The following is a 26,823-nucleotide window of genomic DNA, read 5'->3' as shown; positions in this document are numbered from 1 at the left end:
CGATGTTCTCTGCTTTCATGCTGACTCACTGAAACGAATAGCCAGTTCAATCATGTAAGCTATAACTTAGAGTCACATGCTGGGCTGAAGTAGGCAAAGACGGCCAATATTTAAGCACCTACGGGGGGAGAGAGGGTAACTGGCTCTGACTGGGATACGATGGGTGGTTTTCCAGCCAAGTCTGGGCTGCTACCGTGATGCGCCATTAGAGGGCACTTTAGATGTTTCTTGTCCCTGTGACGATGAAGAGATTCAGTAAAGAACTTTTTTAAGTGTGCCGAAGTGGTCCTTGTTTCCAAGACATCAAGAGAGAGTTTATAGATGTACATTTGCCAAGTCTTTAAAGAGAAGCCAACCATAGCAGTGTGAAAACAGCTAAGAGAGAGAATGAAAGAGAGTGAGAGAGAGAGAGAGAGAGAGAGAGAGAGAGAGAGAGAGATGACAGGTTCATGTTTTCTTTGAGGAGGTGGAAAATGCTCAAAACATTTCCAAGATGTTGGTGTGTGTGTGTGTGTGTGTGTGTGTGTGTGTGTTTCTGTACAGTAAACGAATTCTGGTAAGCGTGATGCTCGTCACAGAGAACCCAGTGTGCCCTGAAGCCAGTAGAAAAGCCTTACTATGCTTACTAACAATGATCTGAGCTTCTATAAACACATCACTGACTACTGACGCAGCTGTATGGACAGATACACCACATAGACACACAACACTATTCTTCTGTGCGCTAAACAACAACCATTGTGGTTTCCAGAGCCTCTCGGTTTCATTTGTCAAAGCGGTGACAGAAACACGGTTTTTCTTGTAGCAGGAACTGATGAGAGGAGCACAACGGTGTTGCATGAATGAAGCTATTAACATTGACAACCAAACCAATGACTAGGGTGCTATGGGTGAAGGTGTTTCTAAAACTCTTTATAAACTATGGTTCTGCTGAGGTGATCCGAGTGTTTTTTTAACATGTTCTGTGACTTTGCAGTTTCTCAAAGTCAAATCACATTTAAATGAGACTGTTTGGGAATTGTATAATAAGCCAGAAAAGTATAGGTCCATTCGCTTCGAAAAGAAAGTGCACACCTCTCCTGAACAAGCAGCATTGTTTGGAGTCTCATTTGTATCTGTAGGACAAAAACAGCACAAGCTAAGTGGTTTACTATGTTAATCGCTTCTTATCTTATTATAATAATAACAAAAATCCAACAGAACAGGAAATAAGGCCTTCTGCTTGGAGTGTAACCTCTCATAGGCTGATTCTGCTTAACTCCCTGCTTAACTTCCCACAGGAAGTGCATCACTGCTGGATCTATGTGTGTGCGTGCGTGTGTGCATGTGTGTGTGTGTCTCTTTATGTTTGTTTAAAGAGCACATGCTCTCCGGATCCTGTTGCTCTTGCATAATTGGCGCACATGTGTCCAAACACTGATGTCTGTATATGTGTGTGTTGTTCTGACAGAGCTCTAAAGATACACAGGATGCAGCCTGTGCTCACGTCCCCTGGATCACATTAACCCATTTATCAATTCCACATGATCTTTTTGTCCTTTAACCACACAAATGATTTGCAAAAAAGCAATAATTTAGTCACGGCACATCCCAAAAGCATATAAATTAGCAAAGCAGGAAAAGACGCTATGGATCAGCGTCACAAGATCAGCGAGTCCACCGAAAAACACAGTGCTTGAGAGTGGCATACAGGTGATTTGTAATCATTTGAACGTGATATGAGTGAGCTGAGCAGAGTAAACACAGTTGTTTGTTTGTTGAGGCGCCATTCAGAATAAAGACAGATTCGGCTGCTTTACAGCGATTATGATCAACATGAGCTGCAGCAGGGCTCCGGGGATGGGAGTGGCTACTGTGTGTGTGTGTGTGTGTGTGTGTGTGTGTGTGGCGCTTACCTCTGATTTTGGTCCATAAGGGGAGGGGAGTGACGCAGAGGGGGGACATCGTACTCATCACCAGGTAACAGACCATTGATGAAAGACTGCAGAGAAAAGCACACAAACATGCAATGATAAAATAATACAAATAAGCCAAGCCAAGCCACATTACTATATATAGTGTAGATAGAAAAATGGATGGACAGACAGAAGGATGCATGGATGTATTGAAAGAATGGATGGATTTGACAGACAGATTGTAGATAGAAAAATTTATGGACAGCCACTTAAATGGAAAAATTCAATATGGATGCATATATATTGGACAGAATATAGATAGAAACGGATGATTGCAATAACGATTATAGATTGAACAATGGATGGATAGGTACAGAAGGATAATGCATTTTACATATGAAACAGTAATATTGTATCATAAATATTCTATATACTGGTCAGTGCTAACAGATGGTAGATCTGAGAAAACAATATTTTTTTCCTGCAGAATATCCTGTAAATGTGTCTAGTGAATAAACCAGAAGGATCTTCTAGACCTCCATTATGGAGCTCTAGGAGCCTCTGATGTCCGAGTCGGTTTATTTCACAAACCAAGAGCAGCATGTGATGCTGTGCACTAGCTTTGGCCTGCAGGCAGTGGGCTGAACAGAGCTGTGTGGGCTTGTGACGCGAGAACAGGGGCCAAACTCCCTGTGCCCACACTGTGACACTAAATTAATCCATACACTGACATGCCAACCCAGGACAGAGAGAGAGAGGGAATTTTACAGTCAATTGATGGTTACATATAATTGCATGTTCCAAACCTTGGTAGAACAAAAAGATCAAAAAGATCCACATCCACTTCAAACAATCCAAAACATCTCAGAGACGTTCTTAGTTTCCAAAAGGGCTTTAAAGAGAGACCCACAACAGTCTTGCAACCAAATATTTAACTCTCTCCAATCCCCTCTCACAGAACACGCATATTTAATGCATAATCTATAAACTTTCAGCGTGCTACGAATGGGTGTGTGTTTTGCATTTTGGCACATTAACCCAGATGTATGCAAAAACACATGGTGGGGTGGAAGGGCAACTGCTGTAATCATGAAAGATGCCAAATACCTTTTTTTTTTAATGCCATGGCCAGAAGCACTACACACAGCTGAATTTCACAGCCTTGCATTACCGCGAATATCGTCACTGTTGCTTGGTAACAGCCATGAGCAAAAAGTGAATATTTATGGCTTAAAATAGCATGTAAGGGCTTGTGAATGAGTACAGAAGGTTCTAGGTGATTTCAAAGCACAATGTCCGGTCATTTTTCTGCTCTTATCTCATGTTCTTGATTCCGCTTATCAAAAAAGGACATTCCAGCCCTAATATAAAGTGTCGCTCCCCAAAACGAGCGTGTGAACGTGAACCGCATGATACAGAAGGAATGTGTGTGCGTTCCTAACCTTACTACACTCTGACTGCGCGTTCAGTCTGTGGCTGGTCCGGTTTAACCCCAAGTCTGCACCAGAGCAGCTGAGGGGTCTCCCGTTGATGTGCGCAGGGGCGGCGTGGGCGAGTTTGGGGGAGCGGTCTGCAGCAGACGTCCTGCACTCTGACATGGCAGTGCTGTCTTTAGGGCTCCAGGCCTCCAGGGGTGCTCTGGGGTCTCTGGGAAGGCCAGACGAAGGGGTGAGCAGCCAGGCGGCCCGACCCTCTTGAGGGATATGAGGTGGGCGTTCTGGCGGAGGTGGGGGAGGGGGGTCTCTCTGTGGAGGTGGAGGGGCAGGAAGGGGTTTGTCCTGTTTTCTGGACATGCCTGGAGATGACTGCAGAGCAATAAGAGAAATTTAGAACACAAGGAAAGTAAATGGAGAAAAATCGAAAAATGTATTGTGACTGAAAACAAATGATACCTTGGGTGAGCCTGTGGGGCTAGGAGCGGGAGAACGTATGAGATCGAGGCGGGGCGGTACGGGTGGAATGTTCAAGTGTGGACCCATGTGATCTGCAGCGGTTTTCCGGCGTTCACACACAGGGGATGAGTTCGGAGACATTATTGGCGAGTTCTGGATCTCAATGGACTACGCAAAGAAAGAGAAAAACACTGATGATGATTTATGCAATATTTATCTGCAAAGACAAGCATCATTATTATTGATCATTTATTGGGTTTACCTTTTTGACTCCCCCATTGTCAGACAACATTTATAAGCCCAAAGATATTCCATAATAACAAAGCTGCTAATTTTTTTTTCTAATGTGAAGATGTATCAAATAACGAAATACAATTATACAAAAAAAAAATTAATATATCTTTCACTCACAATTAGCTTTAATAGCTTGTCATAACTAGCTAAATGTATTTTCATTACAGAATGTCCATGACTTTTTGATCTATTATTAAAAGATTTTATTCATCATTTATCCAGATTTTTCAAAACAATGGGAATCCTGGTTCTAAAAATTACAGTTTTTGAGGGAACACATTACAATTAATAAAAATCAGATTTAACTTATTTTAATGTTTGTTTTGTCTCATTTTAAATCATTTTAAGCCATTTTAAAGCCCCTTTGGAAGTTTGCTGATACCCCCTAGTAGGTTCTGGTCTCTTGGTTGAGAACCGTGGACCTATAATCCACCTAGCAACCACCAAGAACACTCTAGCAACCAGATAAAAACACTCAAATCACCTTAGCGACCACATAGCAACAACCTGGCAGTCATCCACAACATCCTAAAATCATGTTTCACACAGTGTTTTACACAATCAAGCCGCACTCAAGTTTAATTTCCCAGAAAATGTCAAATCTAGTTAAATCAGGGCAATACAGAAACAATCAATATTGTACAGGTCTTGGCCTTGATTAAGATAAAATGCGTCTAACAAACAAGACAATGAGAAGAACAATAACAAACTCTTTGTTACCATCATCATGATTGCGTACAAAGTTATCCTAATGGCCTATTACCTCCATGAAATGCTTTGGGCAGGTTAGGGTATTCAACTTCCTAATCAACTAATGGCCTCATTAGCATAGCCATGAACAGAGCAACTGCAGCTGGCCAGCTTTTGTCCGTGGTGTAGAAAAATATTTATAGAGGGGGAAAGAGCTGCTAATTAAATTTTCTGTGAAACGATATAGGAAATGAAAGGTGAATAATGTGCACTACTCAAAACTAGTTCTCACCCACTAGGAGGCCAATATCCTCTACAAGTTCTCTAGCAAGGGCATTATAGGAAAAAAAACTAATATATCCCATTTCTATTTAAAAATGTTCCTGCCAGAAGGTGCCCTCTATTGCTCTCTACGCTCTACCATTTAATGAATCTACTCAGCGAAGCTGCTGTGGTTGAGTCCTCGTGAGGCAGGTTCCGACAGGTTTTCTTTTTTCTAATAAAAGAGACTGACATTTATGCTGGTGGAGAGCAGGACGCTCTTGCACCTATATAAAAGCAGGATATAGGCCTCTTTGAAGTCCAGTGAAGAATGAGATTGAAACGGCTAGAAAAAAAGAAGATTGGTCGTGGAATGACAACAGTGATGAATGAAATCTTATCTACTGAGCAGGTTGAGGCAGAAACAACTTCTGCATACTTGTAAACCTACGATAACAAACCAACAGACCTATGATAAAGTCAACGTGAAATTCATCTGCAATCAATTTTGCCTACATAATTCAAGATATTTCAGAAACATTTTGATATGAAGTTGGAAATGTCATGGATATTTTACCCTCCTGATATGGTCTATAACCAGAGATTCCTCCCTGTCATCGTCATCATCCAGGTCAAGCATGGGGGAGCTGAAGTGGTCCAGGAGGAAGCACTTGGCTCCTTCATTGCGTGGGTCAAAGGGATCAACAATGATGGGCTCCGTGCCTTTGATCTCACAGCGACAGAACGGGCAACCCTGACCATCAGAATCCTGGAGAAAAATGTCAAAGACACACTAAGTGAACTTTAAAAGACTCTCACACACACATACAAACATTTGTATTAGTCCAGAAAACCGCCTCTCACTCAAAACAGACACCAGCACATGCACAAAGCATAGTACCTCCAGTAAACTCAACTCCAGTGGTTCTGGGCTGCTTATTTGTAAAGTGCTGTAAACACTGACAGACTGTTGTAGAAATATGCCTCGGCCATGAGGAAGCTCTTTACTGGCAGGATCTGAAGAGCCATGCTTGATTACAAACAGCTGGATCGCACATGCTACCCCCCTCAAGCCGGGTACTGAATTTCTCTTTTTGCGATTTAGGAAACAGCAGGGTAAGAGAGACGCACACACAGGCAAGCAAGTTCATCGTGTCACACGGCTCGGCACGGCCTGGAGACAGCTTACACATGGCAAAATGAAAAACAATCATCTTTCATTTCCTCCATTAAACTCGGAGAATCAAAGTGTGTCGATATTTACAAGAACAAAAGATGATCATGGCTACCATCTGGTTGAAGGGTCGCTAAAAAGACATCAAAGGGACGTTTGAAACCTAATCCTAATTAAAGCCCTTAAACGGAGACAAAGAAACACACCCGAACTGACTCCGCATAAAACAAGGCCATTAAAAATGAAGGGAGAGTGAGATTTCTTAGGGATAGTCACAATACAGACTTTGCTGCTGTATGCGTGTATAAACTTACCAGAAAAATAGCAATGAATATGAATGCCTTTGCCAGATAGGAGTTGAGAAGACACTTCTCTAGGCTCTCAACCAGTTCAACGGTTTATTTAACCGTTAAGTCCCTTTTAATGGCAGCTGACAGGTTAAAAGGGATACCACTTTTGCTGTTCTAGAAAGTGAGCGGGTGAGCAACAGTAGAGGAGATTATAAAAATCCAAACAGCACTAATAGTATTTCTTGCTGTCCAAAAAAACGAACTCGGATGGACCGCAGCTGAGGCTTTTTAGATGCCATTTTAGATCTGTGTGATAATGTGTGTTCAGTAACAGTTCTGTCATGAGTCATGACACCCTCTCTTCACACATTCTTACACTTAAATGTGACACAAACACAAGCAAAAACTTGCATCTGAACTTAAAGTAGCACTTTATGCTTCACATTTGACAACCGGAATGTCTACAGACACTTTGCTTAGTTTTGAGCGTCTGTTTTATCAGAGACACGTTTCATTTGAAAATTGTTTGTGCAATATTTATGTTAAAATAAATGGAACATCGGTTTGAAATTTTCTTTTTAAGGCAGTGACATTCATACATTTGTAAGTGTCAAAATAATTTTCAGGGGCTGTTGTACTGTTTCAATGAAGTGCTCTTCTGAATTCAATAACCTTGAGTGCTTCACTTCAACTTTCATGCAGTAAAGAACACAAGTTCATGGTCGATGAGCACAAATCTGATCTCCAGCCTCTCAGAAACCCAGATGGTAACAGATCCACGTGCAGCTGAGTGTAAACTACTGTGACCAGAAGAACAAACATGAAACATTACAATAATACTGTTTTTTTTTTTTTTTTGTTATGATGAATGATAAAATATTACTGGGAAAAGAATGAAGGAATGGAATCAGCATTTATTACAATAATTAAAAAAAGCACCATGCATCTGGCCGAGGCATCCGAGTTTAGCTGACCCTACTGTGGCCCTAAAATATTTGTTTATCGTTAGAGAAACTCTGATGCTCATACAACACCCTAGATCTGAACATTTCTGGCAATTCAGCCGGTACTTAAATTGTAAACACATACACACTTCAACCCACATGTCTAACATCACCCATGTAAACATCCTCAATCACAATCATGCACTGACACACAGAAACACACACCCAGAAGATAAATGCAACCAGACTGGACACATTTCCCGCCCTATTTGCCTTTCCTTCACCTGCCCACTGTGGTGCCGCTTGAGTTTGTGATCAGGACAAACGCAAGGGCGATGGAGAGACAGATTACCTGCTGTTCGTTCCCCTCTGAGCCCTGATGATGCTCAGTATTCAGGTCATAGCATGCCATTAAAGCACTTCTAACTAGATCCATTAGCTGAGCACTGGGCATCACTGAAGCGTTTATATGAGATGCAAAGAGTTTCATCATAGCAGATGGAAATAAGACAAGTTTATTTCATGCATGAGCAGTGTGGTGGTGGCACACACGTGTAACGTTAAGCTGTTTTAGCATTAGCAATCCAGTAGAGTGTGACTAAATTAGCAATTATATAATAATAAAAAAAAAAAAACTTTTGGTAAAGCTTAAGGTACTTTGGAACCAGAATTGTTTTCACCACATGAAAATGCATAATTAAAACAAAATTAAAAATGAATTAAATAACAAATTAATAAATATGATTAAATAAAAAATAGTATATATAAAATAGTTTGAAAAACTATTCTCGCGATAATTTTTTTCACACAATAAATAAAATAATTTGTATTGTATTGTCCAAGATTGAAACTGTAACACAGTTGTGTTGTCACCTCTATAATACAAATGAACAACTTTCTGAACAAGCTTTTCTATTTTTCCCAAAAACATTAGTGTACTAAGTTACGAAGTGACAACAGTGCCATTAAAGTACATGCTTGAGATGAAATATGAGATAAAATGTTTAAAGAAATTTAAAGATATAAAAAATGTGGGATCCAATTTATTCATTACATTCACAAAAAAAAAAAAAAAAAAAAAAAAAAAAAAGAGACAACATTTTCCTGTGAGACTGCTGGACACTGATAGTGGACACATAAATAAATACACTACTGAATTATAAAAACAGTTTTATACATACCTGCCATGATGTCAAACAGGAAGTGCACATAAGGTGACCACATGGCTCTATCTTTACATCTTTATCGTTTTCAGCACAGATCTTACACAGCTGAAACGTGGAGCCCATCTCACAGTACAACTCATACTGCTCCTGAAAAGACCGAAAAAAAATACCATGAAAAAGATAATAAACAAAATCTGACATAGCCTACCTAATCGTGCATTGGTTACTAACCTGTGTGACCTTAATGTGGTCTTGTGGGGTGGGTTCACATAGGCCTGTGAGATCTGGGTTATAACTGCGCCCATCTGGAAACAGATAGCTACAGATGGAGAGAAAAACAGCAGAAAGAGAACGAGGTTAAAGGACTTGTCCTCATGTGCAACTGGCTCTGTAGCATCTCCATTAGCAGTGCAGTGAAAGTGGGCCACCTCCCCAGCCCATCCAATCACAGCCAATGTCTGAACCGCTGCACTAACAGCAGGGATCAAAATCTTTCGACTGGGGCAATCAGATGAGAGAGAGAGAGAGAGAGAGACACATCCAGACAAAATCTGCAGTTTTTTATTCATTTTCTAGGCTGGAAAGAATTCAACAATTGTTTTATGCATGAAAAAATGTGTTAATTAGAGCTGACAGCAGTTATTGATGGCTGAAAGCATAATCAAGTTATCTAAAAAAAACAAAAACAACAACTGCAGAATCCGAACAAATTAAATAACAGATGTTAAAATTCTGTAGAAATCAGTTTCTCAACAATTAACAATATTAGTATGCTCTTTTTGTGTTTATAAACTAGCACTGTGTAAGCATATCATATTCATTATCTGAACGGAAATGGCGACCAAGATATAGATCAGACGGTGTGAGATTGGCATGCGGCGCTGGGCCGAGCAAACAGAGCCACAAACCAGTGATGTGATGTGGTTCAGAGACAGCTGACACAGCAGCAGTGACAGCTACATGCAGCTAAACCCGTAAGTGTGTGTGCATGTGTTTGTTTACAACTGAGACTGCCAATTTATCAGAACTTACAGAGACGATAGGGTGCTTCACATAAGAACTACAGGAAACTGATTCCAGAAAAATGAGACAAAATTAGTAGATCTGGACACGGGGGTGCCAGAACCCCATCTTTGGCCGCTCAATCAAACCAAAGTCATTTAATATTAAAATATGCACCACTACTAGCTCAGACACAGGAAATAATTACTTACATTTATGTAGGAAATGACAATACACATACAAAACAATACACATTGTTTCAAAGCAGCTTTACAGCAAATCATGATGTTATTGTAAATAGTATCTTAATAGCTTTAAGCATTATAGTTGCTTCAACAGATCAGCGCTAGATGATATCATTTGCAAACAATGAAGCAGCTGAGATTTACATATTTTGCTATACGCTCTACGCAAGTATACCGTATTTAAGTTGATCATGCTTATAAATTTAACATTACATAAATAGCTGACATCATAACCCACTGGTCTTCAGCCCCACTGTCTAGACATTAAATCCAAGAACGTACATTTGACTGAGACAGAATGAGAGTTTTTGCAAATGACTGAGATAGTGGGTGTTTAATAGAGCTGAATGATTTAGTTTAATAGTTTCGTAATGGAAGGAGGACTGGCACTTGAACTCAAAACGCCCACATGAGCACCATGGCTCAACATGCAGCAACCACTAGGCCAAAGCTATGCCCTTTGTTTAACGGTTTTAATCTGAGATACTCACAAGCCTTCTCTGCATCCGTCGATGAGCGCCTGGAACAGCGGCTTGTTATGTGGGATGGTCTGCAGGATGTTGCCGTCACTGGTGACATAGCCGATGGCCCACTGTCCTAACCGCGTACAGCTCAGCCTGAAGATGTAGCTGAGGACAGAGAGAGAGAGAAACCAACTGTAAAAAACACATACCAAAAAAGCTGACACATAACATTTCTATAAACAGCAAAGCACGAATGAGGTTATGTAAATTTAACCCTTGTTTGCTTATCGTTTGCATGAAAGCAACAGGCTTGGGTCCAGTATGTTAAAGAAAACATTTATTTGGGTAGAAACTGAAAACAAAAGCCTATAAGATTTGATATCATAACAGAAATTATGAAATAATCGAAAGCTACGGAAAACAAAGAAGAGAAAAACAGGACCATATGGATGCTATTTACATCCGTATGCACGTTTACTAAGAGGAAAAGGAAACAAAAAAGCAGATTTTTGGAGTTATTCAAAGAAATCTCTTGGTTATGCAACTGCTGAACAACAAATTCATCCAGGATTAAGAGACTAGCCGGTACCAGACTGAACCTTTCCATTCAGTATCCCACAGCATCAGGGTGGCACATGCTGGCACTCAGGCCGGAAAACAGGGGAAAAAAACTGGCTGAGGAATGGAATGGAAAGAGAACAGGTTGACATTTCTCAGCAGGAGGTGGAAAAGTTTATACAAGTGTCTTGCAGAATTGAATTTGCAATGATAAATGCTATTTCCTCGTGTGATGTCAGACATAACAAATGTGCAAATGAGATGGATCAGACAAAGGTTAGCAATGCCAAAATAAGAAAATTCGATGAGGTAAATGCAACATTGCAACAGAAGTGACATTTTGCCATGTTTGAGAAATCAGACCGCACACACCGATTCACCACGGGAAAAGGTCATGGCCTGATGTAAGGGATTGTTGCAGGATTTCTTGATTACATTAGAGTTATTTCTAATGCAGCTGCTAGGGATGAATGGAGCTCTCTGTGTTAGATGTGATTAATCCCATAATGCTCCACTGTGCTGCTTTCACACTGGACATGGCTCTTTTCTTGCACCGGGGGAAAAAAATCATATAGTCTCGACACTAACTCTTGTTAACACTCTTTCAACTCAACTCTCTGCTGATTACTCCATCTCCCCGTCAGTCACACTTTCTCCTCTCCATTTAGTTTGATATAAAAGCTGCCACAGTACCTTACCTTTCATGCATTCAAAATGTACTATTAGCATAAGTATACTATTATTTGAACCTTTTTTTTTTTATAGGATAGGCAAATGCAGAAACTACACAAACACTGAAACTGAAAAAAATGACTTCCAAGACTTTTTTAGTTCATTTGAAATCTTTGAAATCTGACCATAGTTGAACCAAAACCCTCCGTCACAAGACAGATCATAGTCTAAGAGATTTGTTTTTAGTCCTAATTAAATTGACTAAAAATCCCATGCTATCAGAATGAATGGCGACTGAAGCTTTGAAGTGGAAAAAGGTATGAAAAATTAGCATTTTAATATCATTAAAGTGATACATATGACTTACATTATAGGATACATAGGACTTTTGAAGTCATATGATGCTTTGTGTGAGAAACAACCAAATTCAAGTCGTTTTCACTGAAATGTTCTCCTCCGGTGACCTGTTAACCTCTGATATTACCGGATGATTGACTCCATGGACCCCGAGAATCAGTTCAATTCATTAAACAATTATTTAGAATGGTTTTGTGAACTGGATTAAGCAATTCATAAAAAAAATATATACTAAAATAGAAAAAAACTGAGCGAAAAGAATGATTCAATCATGAATCATATATTGAACTTTTGCTCACAAATTTGACATTAATCTAATGAACTGAAGAGGCGTGATCGATGAATAAATCATTCAGACAACTTGTCAAGTGGATCGAGAAATTCATTCTAAAGAGCTGTTAATCACAAATGAAAAAAAAATCTAAGCAATTATAAAGCAATAAAGCAATTTATTAAAAAAGATACACATAAAAAATATGATTTGTTACTGTATCAAACAATAAACTCATGAACTGAATCAGTTTGATTCATGAACTAGTTTTATGAACTTCAAGCAATTCACTGAAAAATGAGTAAACAAAAAGATTTGTTCAAGAATCAAACATTGCAACTTCTCTCAAGCATGTGCAAAGAAAACAGAAATCAAGGATTGCAGTGAATAATGACTTCAAATGACTTCAATGTTCATTACGTAAGCATATCATAAGCCCTCATTTACTTTCATGCAACAAGAGTATTCTTCGAAAATAGACTTCCAGCCATGATTTTTTATTTTCTGGGATAATTCAACATCCCACAGCAGGGTATGGGCAGCATGCACAATATGGAAGACAAGAGAGAAGGAACTAGGAAATGATTGTCATGGAAAACAAGCCAAGTCACCAACACCCTCAGAGTCATCGCACACAAACAGCTCATAAAAAGCTCCGAGCTGCTGTGACCACTGAAGCAGCGAGTGTGTGTTTCCGCACTAATGAGCCCTGCCTCTCGTGTCACACTGCCCTGATATAAACAGACATGAAAAAAAGCTTGATTTTGCCAGGTGATGGTTACGGGTAGACGCTCCGTGTGAAACACATATAGTCCCCTTGGGTGCCGCCATGACCTTCTCGAACCGCACACACACACACAGCTGCTGCTCCTCTTCAGTAGACTGGTATTTGCATACAGTCCTGCTCGACCACCCACCGTCCTCGACTTCCTTCTGTTTGTTCAGCCACATCTCTCCAACCCACACCAGCCCTTTAAAACAGCCCATCTTCTTTGTGAAAATCAAACAGTAGGAATCCATTCCCATAAAGTTTCTTATTTTATGGCCTCGTTATTATCTTGCTGTTGCGTTAAACGACTCTAACCAGTGTGTAATCGCGCCTGCCGTCTGGCACTGGACCTCGAGTTGTTTTGGCGCAGATGCAATGTTGTTTCTCTAATCAGCTAATCCAAACAGACTGGATTTAACTACCTCTGTCTCCCTGCGGCACTGTCCGGCACCCTTAGCTTACTATCTAGGCTGCCAATGCAAAGGTCAGGGGTTCATTTCCAGGTTACACTAATCCTAGCTGCTAGACCAGTGCATGCTAAATGACAAACAAGAGAGCAGAAGCGCAGACAAAGAGCCTCCTGTAATAAGCTAACATCTCCGCCTCGCCCACTTTCCCATGCAAGCAGGGTCGCCTGCCAGACTGGAGGAAAACAGCTGGCTGGCCCGCCGCGCCACACTGCAGATGGTACGTCTATTAAAGCCACCCAGTTGTACACAGACTAGTCTGTACCTGCCAGGTTTGTTGATGTACTTCTGCAGACGTGCCTTCACTTCATCGTACGTCAGAAAGGCCATGTAGCCCGGGTGTGTGACTGCCAGGAAGTTCCAGTTCCTCAGGATTGAGCCCCATGGCTACAAGGAAGAGAAATAAATTAGAGAAACTGTAACACACCAACTAAACGAAGTACACAACTGTTCCTTGTAGTTGGATTTACAACAATCCACAAAAAAATGAACACTTAAGTCTCAGATAAAAATGCATGATATAATTATATTTAGTGTTTTTGCCTTATTTTCTTAAACACGGCACTAATAAAGATTTTAAACTAAACATTAATCAATCAATAAATTATAAAATAATGTGTTTTTTAAAATGTCGACAAAAGCAACTTTTCCAGTAAAAAAAATGAATGTTGCATAAAACTAAAATAAATTTAAAAGAAATCTTACCATGTGCAATTTATTTTGAAGAAAACCTCAAAACTCAATATTTAACAAAAAGAAGTGTTCTAAATTACAAAACTAATAAATACTATAAGTATTTGGATGCTTTCTGGTTTTCAAAGGTTCATCAGAAATGGCTATAGTTAATGCATGAGGGAAGTGGATTCATCCATTAAAAATCTAAAGAAAATGGAAGTTACAGTAGTTCTAAGATGAGATCAACCATCATTTCTCTACAGATGCTGTTTGTTTTAAATGGTATTATTGAATGCAGGGTTTTCCCATTGTAAGAACTCCCAAATATGGCGACCAGCTGCCTAAAATATTAAAATATTTATTTTTATGTATAAAGGCCTGTTTATACTGTGTGACAAAAATGTTTGATCGTTTAAAAATATATGACTAAAATTAAACAAATTAAATAATTAGCTTTTATACTGTCACTGCATTAAATCCAAGTTAATAAAATATAACTGAGAAACATTTACTTTAAGTTAATTCCATCCAAATATCTCTGTGTTAGATGAAAAAAAAATCTATTAAAATAATTATATTTATCATATATTAAAGTTAACACATAAACCTAAAACATATTTATTACACATGTTCAGTAAACCACATAGTCCCATTTAATGGTCCCTGGTCTGCAGTTTGAAAAGACCATGACTTAAAGGCCTGATACTTTTTGTGTCTTTGTACATTCTTAAATAAACTCATCTTGACATGTCAGAACTAAATGAAAAGCAGATGGGACTCTCGATACCGTTTCCGCTTTCCCATACAAGCATAACCAATCCAGACTTAAGCAATTCCCAAAAATCTGCAGCAGGGCTACAAAGAGACCGAGGTTTGGATGTTCCAATGAGCAGGGTGTAGTTTTGTTGGCTTTGGCTGTACGGTAGCGGGGGTCATGTGTGGTGATTCAGCCGAGGAAGGTCACTATTAGAAGCAATGCTTGAGATAAAACCTCCATATTGCTCACTGATTGACTCACACGCATAAACAAATTCACGCTAATGAAATTAAGTGGGTCCTTCCAGCACATTTCTGGGAATTTCTGTATTTTTTTGCACCAAAGACTTGAGTAGGTAGACAAAAGAGTAGGTGTTTTGCAGCCGATACGTAATAAGGCTTATGCAAGCACAGGTTTGTAAGACCGTGTGTGTTGTGGTTTAGGATGAGGTGTGTTTTTCTAACTAAGGGATTCCTCTGCGTAAAACAAACCTCCCACTCGACACTCACTCACAGAGGTGATCCCCAGTGTTAGCGCTATTTTCCATTATGATGACTACAAAACATCAAGACATTTTGATGTTTTCACTTTAAACATGTGGTTAACTGTGAGCCATCTATGTATAGGAATTCTCCTCAGAATGAGTAGATCGACCCACGTCGGAGTGAGAGAAAAACAAGGGTGATCCTTCTGTATCGCTTTCGTTATTACGATTAGCTGCTTTTAGAAAGTAGTTGACATTTAAATGTTAGCTTGTTATTAGCAGATCTAATGCGTGTTGGTCGTGTTGAGAATTCGAGAGAAACTCTAAACGTGGATCGGGTTGTGGGAGGTGAGGGGTTTGGGGTTACCTGGAAAAGACGAGTAAAGATGTCAAACTCAAAGACGGAGATGTAGTCATTGCAGGTGAGATCGATGGTGGATTTCAGAGCCATGGCCTCCAACCCAGAGCTGATGGGGTGCACGTCATGAAGGCACTGCCGGAACATTTTCCATGGCACTATTGTTCTGGAATCACAAAAGCACACAAAAATGCACACTGGGATTAGACTTGTGGAAATCCTTCTCGAAATACATCCAATATAGCCTTGGGCTATAAACAAGAACTGAATCAGACATCAAATCATTCAGTCACTGGCCTGTGAAAACACTGAAGTACTAGATATTTATCCCAGGCCAATTCTATTTGCAATTTTTACTGTTGGAAGTTTTGAGTAGTTGTTAGCATCTTGCTATCCAAGTTGTTAGGGTGATCTGAGTAGCTGTTTGTTGGTATGCTTCATTCTCAGTGGTTGTAAGCATGTTGCTATGTGGATATTAAAGTGTTCTGAGCTGTTAGCATCTTGCTATGCAGCTTTTATGGTGATCTGAGTAGCTGTTTGTTGGCATGTTTCATTATGGGTGGTTGTTAGCATGTTGCTATGTGGATATTATAGTGTTTTGAGCTGTTAGCATCTTGCTATGCAGTTGTTAGGGTGATCTGAGTAGCTGTTTGTTGGTATGCTTCATTCTCATTGGTTGTTAGCATGTTGGTATGTGGATATTAGTGTGTTGGGCTGTTAGCCTCTTGCTATGTAGTTGTTAGGATGATCTGAGTAGCTGTTTGTTGGTATGCTTCATTCTCAGTGGTTGTTAGCATGTTTCTATGTAGATATTAGTGGTGTTGGGCTTTTAGCCTCTTGCTATGCAGTTGTTAGGATGATCTGAGTAGCTGTTTGTTGGTATGTTTCATTCTCAGTGGTTTTTAACATGTTTCTATGTTGATATTAGTGTGTTGGGCTTTTAGCCTCTTGCTATGCAGTTGTTAGGATGATCTTAGTAGCTGTTTGTTGGTATGCTTCATTCTGGGTGGTTTTTAGCATGTAGTTATGTGGTTGCTTGAATGTTCAGAGTGTTTGTTAGCTTGTTGCTATTTAGTTCTGAGCATGTATGTATGCATGTATGCCGATGCCTTATTAGAATCGGTCTATGGGTTGCTACATGTAAACTGACTGCTATATTGGAAAGGTCAAAGCTGGTTCGTGATCACTCAAGTGCAAGTTAGGAAAATACCTTGGTTTTGACATCACGTTTCATTATGGTTTCGGTACAGCAGGGGGGAAAAGCTAAAAATTATTTTTGTTTAGTTTTTTTTTTTTTTACTAAACCGTGAATTACTATACAAACTACTCTCATTAATAAAAAAAAAAATCAGTTATAATAAAAAAAAAAAATAGGAATAAAAATCTACCTCAGCTTATGCTCTAAACTATTGGGAGCTCTTTTCAGACACATCAAGTGTCTGGAGTTGTCAAATGTGGCATCTAACTATACTTACTATGATTCTGAGCTGTTATAAACATGTTCCTCTGCAGTTGCTAGAATGTTGCTAAAGTGATTGGCAATGTGTTGCTTGGTCACTCAGACTTGTAAAAGCTGCATGTACAAGTCTCACACATTTAGGAACATTCACTCTATAAAAACAACACTGTTGCCAGAATGACTAAGAACGCAAGCTCTTACTGTATCTCTTACTCTTTATGACTGTAATCTCTTACTCAGGTACTGTAAAAATGTCATACATATTCCTCTGGTGGTCTATGACTGCCACAAAATGGAGATTGACTTAAACAGCAGAGCATGTGGAGAAAAGAGTTACCCACACTCTGCTTTGACATCTCTAGAGAACAGTTTCATAAACACTAACCAGCACAAATTGACCAATAAACACTTTCAGACACAAACACACACTTGGAAGGAGAAAGAGACAATAGTAGAGCATCTTAAATGCCTGTTCTCTTTTCTTGGTTAACACAGAAATTTTCAGTTCAGGGTAATGGCACGTCATGCAGTCATATCATTCCTTCAGGTGAGACAAAATGAGAGACTTGTCACGCTAACAACAGAGGATCTACTGCTCTTCATTCCGGCAACCTGACAGTGTCAGCCACCCTGAGGGCATTACCCATCAATCCTGTGACTTCTGGCTGCTTTTCTTAGAAAGCTTTGGACCAAAACCAGAAACATTCTGGTTTCGCAAGTAGCCCGAGATTTTTGGGAAGTAAAAACTGTTGTGGATTAAAACACAAAAGTAAAAACAGCGATACTGGATGAGGGTCAGAGGCTGTTAATCGGGACAGTAAAGCGAAGAAGTGAGTCATCTGGATGTCAGAAACAATGGCATGGATGATCCACACAGTCACATCATATCATCACATGCACATCGGTCAGAGCAGCAGGTTATAATGAGGAAACATCAGCTTTGCTATTTCCTATTAGAACGAGCAGCGGCCTGTTGGTTAGGTTTCAACACGTAGCGAAACCTTTCTTATATAGACCTTTAACCGATTATCTAAATGATGGCTTCCTTTAGACTTCTACTGCACTTGGATAAAGTGTAATAATATTAAAATTTCCCTCCTACATGATTCACTGGACTACTTGATTCAATTGAGAAATTATTTCTGTATAATGTCCAAAAAATTTTTTAAATAAAATGTATATATTTATATATATATAGATATATATAGATATATATATCTATATATATAAATTAACGATTTTAATCAGAAAGGATTCATTGTGTTAGTTATTACATTTATATAGTCATTAAAAAAAAAACATTATAATTTTTATTAATAAAAAAAAAATATATTAAGATATAAGATATAAATAATAGGAAATGTTTCCTAAGTGCCAAATCAGCACATTAGAATGATTTCTGAAAGATCATGTGAAGACTAGAGTCTGATGCTGAAAATTCAGTTAAACTATAATAATATATTTCAAAATGTTGTATGTTTGTTTGTTTGTTTGTTTAACAAATATAATGAAGCCATGGTGGCTTTTGAAAGGTGCTGTTCAGTGTATTCCATGTTAAGATTTACTTAGTTTAACATGTAGGCTAGATGCAATTATAAGTCATTTGTAGGTTGATTTCCCTAAGCTTTATCATTTCAGCCTTCGAACTCATTTCCATCATGTCATGAGTTTTGTGCATTAGGCATCTTCAGCATGATTACACTGCAGTTCAGCATAGCATTGACCACTTTTTTCCAGAACAAAATTATGTTTTGCATATGTATTAATCAGCAACCACAGCGAAACAGCAAAAGTGCTGATGCATCACCAGGAATAAGGAAACTCACTCTAGCCTCTGATAAACTTCCAAACTGTCGGTCGATGCAGTAAAGAAAACGATGAATCAATCTGGTGAGTTTACTGAGAGGTAGAGAAATAAATGGCTCATAAATACCATACACATCCATATCTTTTCTCCTTTTACTGTCTACTTGTAGTTGGGTGGGAGAGCAGAGTTGGTTCTGTGATGGACAGATGAAAAAAGACAAGATCTAGTTTAATTACATTCTTAAGAATAGCTGACCCCTTAATTAAGGAAGACTTTTTAATGGACAGAGTGGACTCTCAGTGGACAACACAAAAGGAAGCTCATTAAGGACTCTGTCCTTGCCAATTACTGCAACAGGACAGGTAGAGACACACGCATAATACCATCATGCTAATAAATAAATGAACAAAGGGGTGGAGAGTCAGAGCAAGGGAGGTCATGACGAAGGAGACAGATTTCCACATCTATTCAAACAGGCTCCAAAAAGTCAAGTTGTGCATCAAGAGAAACTTTGAAAATTGGGTAAAATTCTGAATCTGGGTGCTTGCTCTGGGGTGATTTGGTTGTGTGATAATACCCTGTGCCATCCGAAGAAAATCAGAGAGTGCTTTATTGTAATTCACTAAACAGCTGCCGCCACAGTAAGACAAAAAACAGGCAACTCAGCCGGTGGCCTTCAGTGTTGCCACTGGAAACTGTGTTCCTATTGGCCTGTGGCCACTTCCTGCATATAAATGAGAGTTGAAAACGGATTTGAGTCTCGGTGGACAGAAGGGAGATTAATAAGGAAAATTAGCTTGAAAACAAATCTCTTCTCAACCCTGCCAAACAGCGGAGCATTAATATGAACTGATAATGAGGAAACGGTGAGCAAGGCTTCCTGCTGCTACTGCAGAGGAACATATAGATCTTATTTTTCCCTCATTATATCATCTGCATATCAAATACTGCACGCCTAATGCATCTGTGTATGGGAGGGGTTAGACTGAACATCATAGTCTATTCTAAACCTTTCTGAGGACTGAGAGTTGAAACTGATCTGAAAACAGTGTTCGGATGAGAGAGGGGGAGGTGACTTGACATTTATTCCATTCTCTGGTTCCTCTGAGTAAAAGCATTATATTCCATTATCAGAAGACCCATAGAGAGAGAGAGAGAGAGCGAGAGCGAGAGAGAGAGAGAGAGAAAGCGAGAGAGCGTCTTATAAGGTCTGATATTATCTTTCGAGTCTCAGAGCAAATATGACCTGCTAGATGAATTACTGCTGTGACAACAGTCTTTTTTTCATGAACGTTTATAGAATTTTTCCAAAAAGGTTTAGAAATATATACACAGTGGTGTCAAAAAGTCACAGAGTTTACTAGTAAAAATGCATCTTATTTTTTGCTTTTTCTTTCCTCAAAAGACATGACACAAAGGTTTTTTTTTTTGTCTTCTCTAATATTTTATTCAAAACTACATTAAATATGCAATTCACACATTCAATGAATGCACAAAGAATTCTATAATGAGCATATTTTTCTGTTATTTCAAAGCCAAAAATACAGGGTGATGCAACTATCCTGATATCATAATGAAGAAAAAGAAGCCTAATTAAAATAATAGAGTTCTTGAAAAGAAAAAGTTGTCATGATATTATAATTTCTTAGAAATAAATCTAAATTACGGTTCAATTTTTGGGTTCACTAAGATTTTTCAACACTTTTGATTCTTATTCTCTTATACTCTAAGAGAGGTATTCTGCGCATCTTATTCTCACCAAGGCTGCATTTACTAGATCAAAAATACAATAAAAACACTAATATTGTCAAAATTTTATAGCAGTTAAAATCATGATTTTCCATTTTATTATATTAATATTAAAATTTCTTCCTATAATGGCAAAGCAGAATTTTCAGCAGCCAAAACGACTGTACTTTTCTGCTTCTTAATAAAAAATAAATAAATGCAAATTAAAAATGTCTAACAAATCATACCTACTGGATCATTTAACATTTTCTTAAACAGTCTTTTTATCACTGAACATTAAGAGAAACTACTTACACATTACACATTTTATTTTCAAGACTATATTTCATCAAGTGATTAATTCAAGATAATTGAACTTTAAAAGTTTGCGTGGAAACAAGGACATCTGGCCAAGTTCCAATGATCAATGTCACACATTTACTTATTTTATCAGTCACCTAGAAATCAGAAATATATCTTATTCCTTACAACTTTTCAAAACTCTCAAATCCAGACAATCCGACCAGACTGTACATGTTGAATGAGTTCATCTTGTCTCAGTACACAAAACGTGCACAGACATGCATATATAGGTAGGCTGAGCAGCTAACTCTGCAGGCTACAGATTTGAGCTCTAGTGCTCACAGGATTGATGGCATAAGGATGCTGAGCTTTCCATTTCCACACAGAACAAGAGAACCAGAGATAGAAGAGCCAAAGGAAAGGCAGCTCTGCTTCTCGTATCAATGACTCATGCACACTTCCTCTGTACAGAGCGGGAAGTAGACCTTTATAATAATCTATAATATATCAGAGCGGTAACTAGATACACACTAGAGACTGCGCTGGTCTTTTCCCGTCTCTCAATCTCTCTTTCTCTCTCCCCTTCTCTTGCTCTTCCTCTCTGGGATAGCTGATCACACCTGCCCCATTACGAGGCCTTTCTGTCCCTAGCAGGGCCTGTGTATCTATGCACAGGTTCACACTTCCTTTAACCCTCCGATTTGCTGGATTAAACGGAAGATAAAATATTTAGCGTCCACAGAGACTGCAAATGAATTAAACATTTCCATCTGCAAACGGACGACACCTTTTTAAAGATCTGAAGAGATTTGCTATCAGACGTCTGAGCGTTGTGCTTGGAATGGAAATAAGCTTAATTCCACAGTATTACTTTGTTTTTTCTTGCTTCAGGAGAAGCAATTAAAATAACTTTACAACCCAAGAATAACTCCCCAAACATACTCATGTAATCAAAATTAAAGTCTCTTACAGCAATTACGTTCACAGCAGGCAGCATACTACAGATTTGCAAAACTATATATTAGACATAATAGACTATGGGGGAAAACAGAAATGAAATAGAACTAAAGATGCACAGAAACTGCACAAAAAATATCATGAGCAGTGTTCTAAGGCATGCAATTATTTTCGGGGAAAGGCACAGCTGAAGTAGCTGTTCCAGACAGGTCTTGACTGTATTACATGTTCAAATCACTTCACCAAATGATTTCCGTTATTTGAAAGGTCTTATAAAAGCAAATGAACAAAAACTCACAATGACACCGACCAAGCAAATAAATATTCTAAACAATAAACATTTTAAATTATTTCCATGTTTTGGCCACAAAATTACTCCGGTAATTGAATTACTCAGGTAATTTACACATTAAATCTCTCTCTCTCTTAATAACTGCATTAGTTTGCCATCAACAGCTCAGCCTCTATTACTAGCTATAAAATGACGTTATGGAATTAGCAACAGAGGTGTGGGATGAAATGCATAAGAAATTAGTCCTACACACCAGTGCCTTTTAACGACAAAAACCTAATAAATATCTTGAAATATAATATCTGAAAAATCTCTTGATGGGTGGTAACCATATTTGAGCGGATTAATGGACTATTATTACACAATGATGTATACCTGAGGTGTAACGGCCACTCCACTTTTAGCATCACTTTCTAATGTGTGGGTGTGCATTATTTTCTAATAATTCAATGTCTCTACCAATGGTCGTCAAATATTCCTTACATATTATATTATGTTGTATTATATCATTAAATTTATAATAAATTATATTTAGATAAATTAATAAAATGTTCTTAACATTTTGATGCCAGCTATATATTTTCAATAACACTTTAGATTAGGGAACACTATTCACTATTAAATAGTTACTTATTAGTATGCAGTTTAATATATGGTTATATGGTTTATAAACATTATTTTAAACCGTATGCACTTTTTTTCAAAGAAAGTCGTGTCTTGTGGGCACGTTGTGGTCAGGTTTTTTTTCTGAAAATGAATTGATGAATAAATTTGAATATTAACAATATTCTGTCATTTACTTTTCATTTAATTTATGTTTTTATTTATTACAATTTTCTCTTTCATGGACCACCTAGCATACCCTTGGGTACCCGGATCCCAGAACTAGCCAAACTTACTAATCGACAAGCATGAAGTGTCACAGCATTATCTCTTTCTGTATATATATTTATAGACTAACAGTACAGCAGACTGAAACTCTTCCCAGCAAACAAGCCCAAGCTGTCTGAGAAACCTAATATTCCAGCATTAAGAGGCAAAAAAATATATATTAATAAATAAATAACTTAATGCTCTTAATTAGCCTGAAAAAAAGTGACCTTCATCTCTCAAATGCTGACTAGAGCAGTTAGGAAAGCTATCAGCATGTCTGGTTTAGTGTGCAGATGTTTGCTAAATTATAGGCCTGACTCAAGAGCAGCACTCCAGCACATGACCAGACAGTTCACCCCACTTACTCACTGCTAAATGGAGAAGAGAAAAAAAAACATCTCTCCATGACAAAGAGCTTTAATTGACCTGAGCTGTAATGAAAACTGGAAAGATCAGATCTGATTTGGCACATGCATCTTGAAATGAGAAGAAAACTTACTTTTCACCGAAAGACCTTCTCCAAAAATCAGCAGCGTCTGCCTTGGTAATGCGGAATGTGTCTCCTTGGAACTGTCCACCTAGAAAGATGGCTTTGATCTCGGCCAACATGTGACTGAAGATCAGCGAGAGCTTGGTGAGATTCCGCCTGCAAGAGAACGAGACGAACAAAGGCAAAAGCACAGGGTTAGTACATTAAACAGACAGGAAATCAGCAGTCAGTGCAAGTGTACACATACAGAGAGAAAAGTGAACTCTCAGCATTCTCTATTATTCTCTATTTTCTTGTCCTTGAGCTTGTCTGGAAGTTAATGTGCCGCATGCGTCTCCCTTCAAACAAACAGCATGAGGATACAGTGCAACCTGATGCACGCAGTCTGAAGGGCATGTCGGAGCCAGACCAGAAAACAAATGCTCACTGGGCATCGGTCAACAGTACAGAGATGATCTGCTCCTGTTGCAGATGAACACTGCAAGAAGATGATGACTGATTGTCTACAGAGGTGTTCTTTCATACTTCAAACACGTACATGCAATATCAGCTGCTTTCCCAACTTATGCACCTTATAAATTTCCCTTTTTTTATGTTAACTTTTAGCATGATTACATCTTTGTGTTTATTCACATAAAGCAGACATGCAAACAAATATGAGTTACGACATCTCTAGGTACCACAAGTCATTAAGACTTTCAAAGTTGTGTTCCTAAATGACTTCTCCCATAATGCATGGTGTCTGGCAGACAGGGACTCTAGCCCTGAGAGGCTTGTCCCCTTCCTCCCCATATGCGGTTCTCCGGAGGGATTAAAGCAGGCAGATAACCCACCTTTCAGAACAACATTTCAGGTGGCACTCAATTGCACAGGCCACTTAGCCCGAGGGAGGTCAAGAGGAACCGTGCTGCAAGCGGCAGATAACTAGCCCAGAGGCACAACAAACACACACCAACTTTCAGGATTCAAAGTGCCGTTTTGTAAAGCAGCAATTGGGCACCTGCAGCTCCCAGGAGTGTTGCCGAAAATCTGGCCCAACCGTCATGCTCTGAGCAAACACTTTCTTTCACCGGTGATACATTTGCATTTCTTGTCTAAATCTGGCTGTATTTAGAGAGCCATTAATTAGCTTGCTACATCAGCGTAGCTTCCTGTCAAAACATTACTGTGACAAACCAATTAGCATGTTAGCAGCGATGCAGAACCAGCGGGAGAAGGGAAAAACTGGAAGATGAGAACCGGGGTCAAATATGGAGTTATAAAGCACTGGTCATAATCACAGCTCCAAACTGTCAGTGATTAACCGGTGCGAAAAACTTCCTTAGATCTCAGTGGTATTCACCTCAGATACAGACAATAAAGCTCTTTTAAGCCTAACTTAGCTGAAGGGATCCTTTTATTTCATTTTAAGTCTCTGATGAACCCACCAGAGAACATTTCTCTCCATAAACTTCATTTCAGTTAATACCTCTAAGCCTTCAAGTTTTCAATACGGTGAGTCACTGCTCATTTTATCACCGTTTAATGCAGTAATACTGAAACTGCTGAGGGATTCATATATATATTAGATGTCAGTCTGGAAAAAGGCAAGCTCAACTAAAACAGTGCAGCTTGGCTGACTCTGGGCTTGCTTTGTATTAATAAAGAATTAAAAATAAAGTATACTAATAATAAAGATAATAATAAAAAAAAAAACTATTGTATTTACTGTATTTTATCATCAAATAAATAAGTTCAATCAATAATCAAAAATATTTTAGCAAAATTCATTTTGGAACCTTTGAATGATAGTTTGCACATAAATATGTACAAATATATATAAAATCCATTTTGTAGCTGACTGGTTTACATGGAAAATATAGAGTTTGCAACACAATACCAATGCAGTGAACAAAGTTTTTTTATTGATTAATCATTTACTTTACTGTTGAAAATGTTTTTCTATCTAACCATTAAACAGTAGTAATATTAAATTTAAGATTCTCTAAATTGCAGTTTAGAACGTGAGTCGGATGTTTATTCTGTCTAAATGAACTGACTCAGAGTCATTTGTTTGTGAATCAGACTCCGTAAGATTCTCTGAAACTCACATATGTAAAACATTTACACATATATCTCTAATCTCTAACATCCGACATATCCATTACCAGCATACACATCAAACACACTCACACCTGCTTGCTTCATAAACTTCCACAGGAAATTAGAGATTGTGGGTCACATGGGAACTACATTTAAAATATTTCAACATCTACCCCACTCGGAGAGTGACACCATTACACGGGTGAATCCTCGAGATGCCTGTGTTCTGACTGTTGAGTTCACCGCCATCATTTCAACACCTCTGACACACACACAGCAGTCCGTAAACCATTTAAACCCAATCCATGCGGTACATCCTGAGAACATGTCACACGCTGGCCACAAAGCCAAGGAGAAGACAGCGTACCTTTGAGGACACTGAGTGACGGATGCACAGAGAGTTAATCCTAGTACAGAAGCTTTTCCTGAGGTAGAAGAAATTGAATTTGAGACAGAACAATAATCTCGGCCCACAGGCAACTAACATATGCTAATTCCCTCTGCGCTGCTGGGGCGGATGAGGATTTTTCTCATGTGCCTCACCTCTTATCGACAGGAGCGGGGGTGTGCTTCAACATAGCCAGGACTTCATAGGACACATCGCTACCTCACGCAACACCACAGCTCAGCAGGATATGGCAGGAGCTTAATCTGGGATATGCAAGTGCAAGTAATGTGCAAAACAGCTACAAAAGGCTAAATATATGTTGGAAATGGCTGAAAGAACTTATCAAGGGAGTGTGTCAAAGGAAGACTAACAGAAATGGTGACTCTGGGTTCACATAAACATGCTTTTAAAAAGTAAGAATTATAAAAGCAGCAGTAACAGCAGCTGTATTATGAAATGCTATAAAATATGCAGTCTATTTCTGTATTAGGCATGCTGCTCTACTTTACTACTATTCCTGCTGTTTCACAACGCTGGTGTCTTGGTGGCCAGACCAGAGAGCCAGACTTCCTACCAACATCTCAGTGAACTCTCCAAACCCTCAGTGCTTCCTGTGTGTGCTCTGCGGACTGGATGACTCCTGCCTTTCTGAATGAAACCCCATAAAACATCATATATTATTGGGAGATGGAGGATAACTGTATTCGAACACGGATGATTTTATGGTAATTGCAGATAATGGTAGAGTGCAGGGGTTGG

At 38.8% G+C, this 26,823-nt stretch overlaps 1 protein-coding gene across 1 annotated transcript in view; it reads right to left on the bottom strand.

Moving 5' to 3' along the window:
* LOC113109881 (E3 ubiquitin-protein ligase CBL-B-like) overlaps nt 1–23,778 on the bottom strand; it is a 28,570-nt gene extending 4,792 nt beyond the window's left edge. Inside the window, exons 1-10 of the mRNA XM_026273698.1 lie at nt 23,604–23,778; nt 15,695–15,851; nt 13,677–13,798; nt 10,345–10,482; nt 8,838–8,925; nt 8,622–8,753; nt 5,610–5,801; nt 3,788–3,955; nt 3,338–3,700; nt 1,896–1,981 (exon numbers count right to left, since the gene is read on the bottom strand). Of these exons, the coding sequence (XP_026129483.1) occupies nt 1,896–1,981; nt 3,338–3,700; nt 3,788–3,955; nt 5,610–5,801; nt 8,622–8,753; nt 8,838–8,925; nt 10,345–10,482; nt 13,677–13,798; nt 15,695–15,851; nt 23,604–23,713 (1,556 nt within the window). The 5' untranslated portion in view covers nt 23,714–23,778. The remainder of the gene's footprint in view (nt 1–1,895; nt 1,982–3,337; nt 3,701–3,787; nt 3,956–5,609; nt 5,802–8,621; nt 8,754–8,837; nt 8,926–10,344; nt 10,483–13,676; nt 13,799–15,694; nt 15,852–23,603) is intronic.
* Between the last annotated feature and the right edge of the window lie 3,045 nt (nt 23,779–26,823).

Source organism: Carassius auratus, chromosome 10, assembly GCF_003368295.1.
Source record: "Carassius auratus strain Wakin chromosome 10, ASM336829v1, whole genome shotgun sequence".
In the NCBI taxonomy this organism is placed as follows: domain Eukaryota; kingdom Metazoa; phylum Chordata; class Actinopteri; order Cypriniformes; family Cyprinidae; genus Carassius; species Carassius auratus.
The sequence above is the reverse complement of the archived record's forward strand: the minus strand, read 5'-3'. Positions and strand labels throughout refer to the sequence as shown.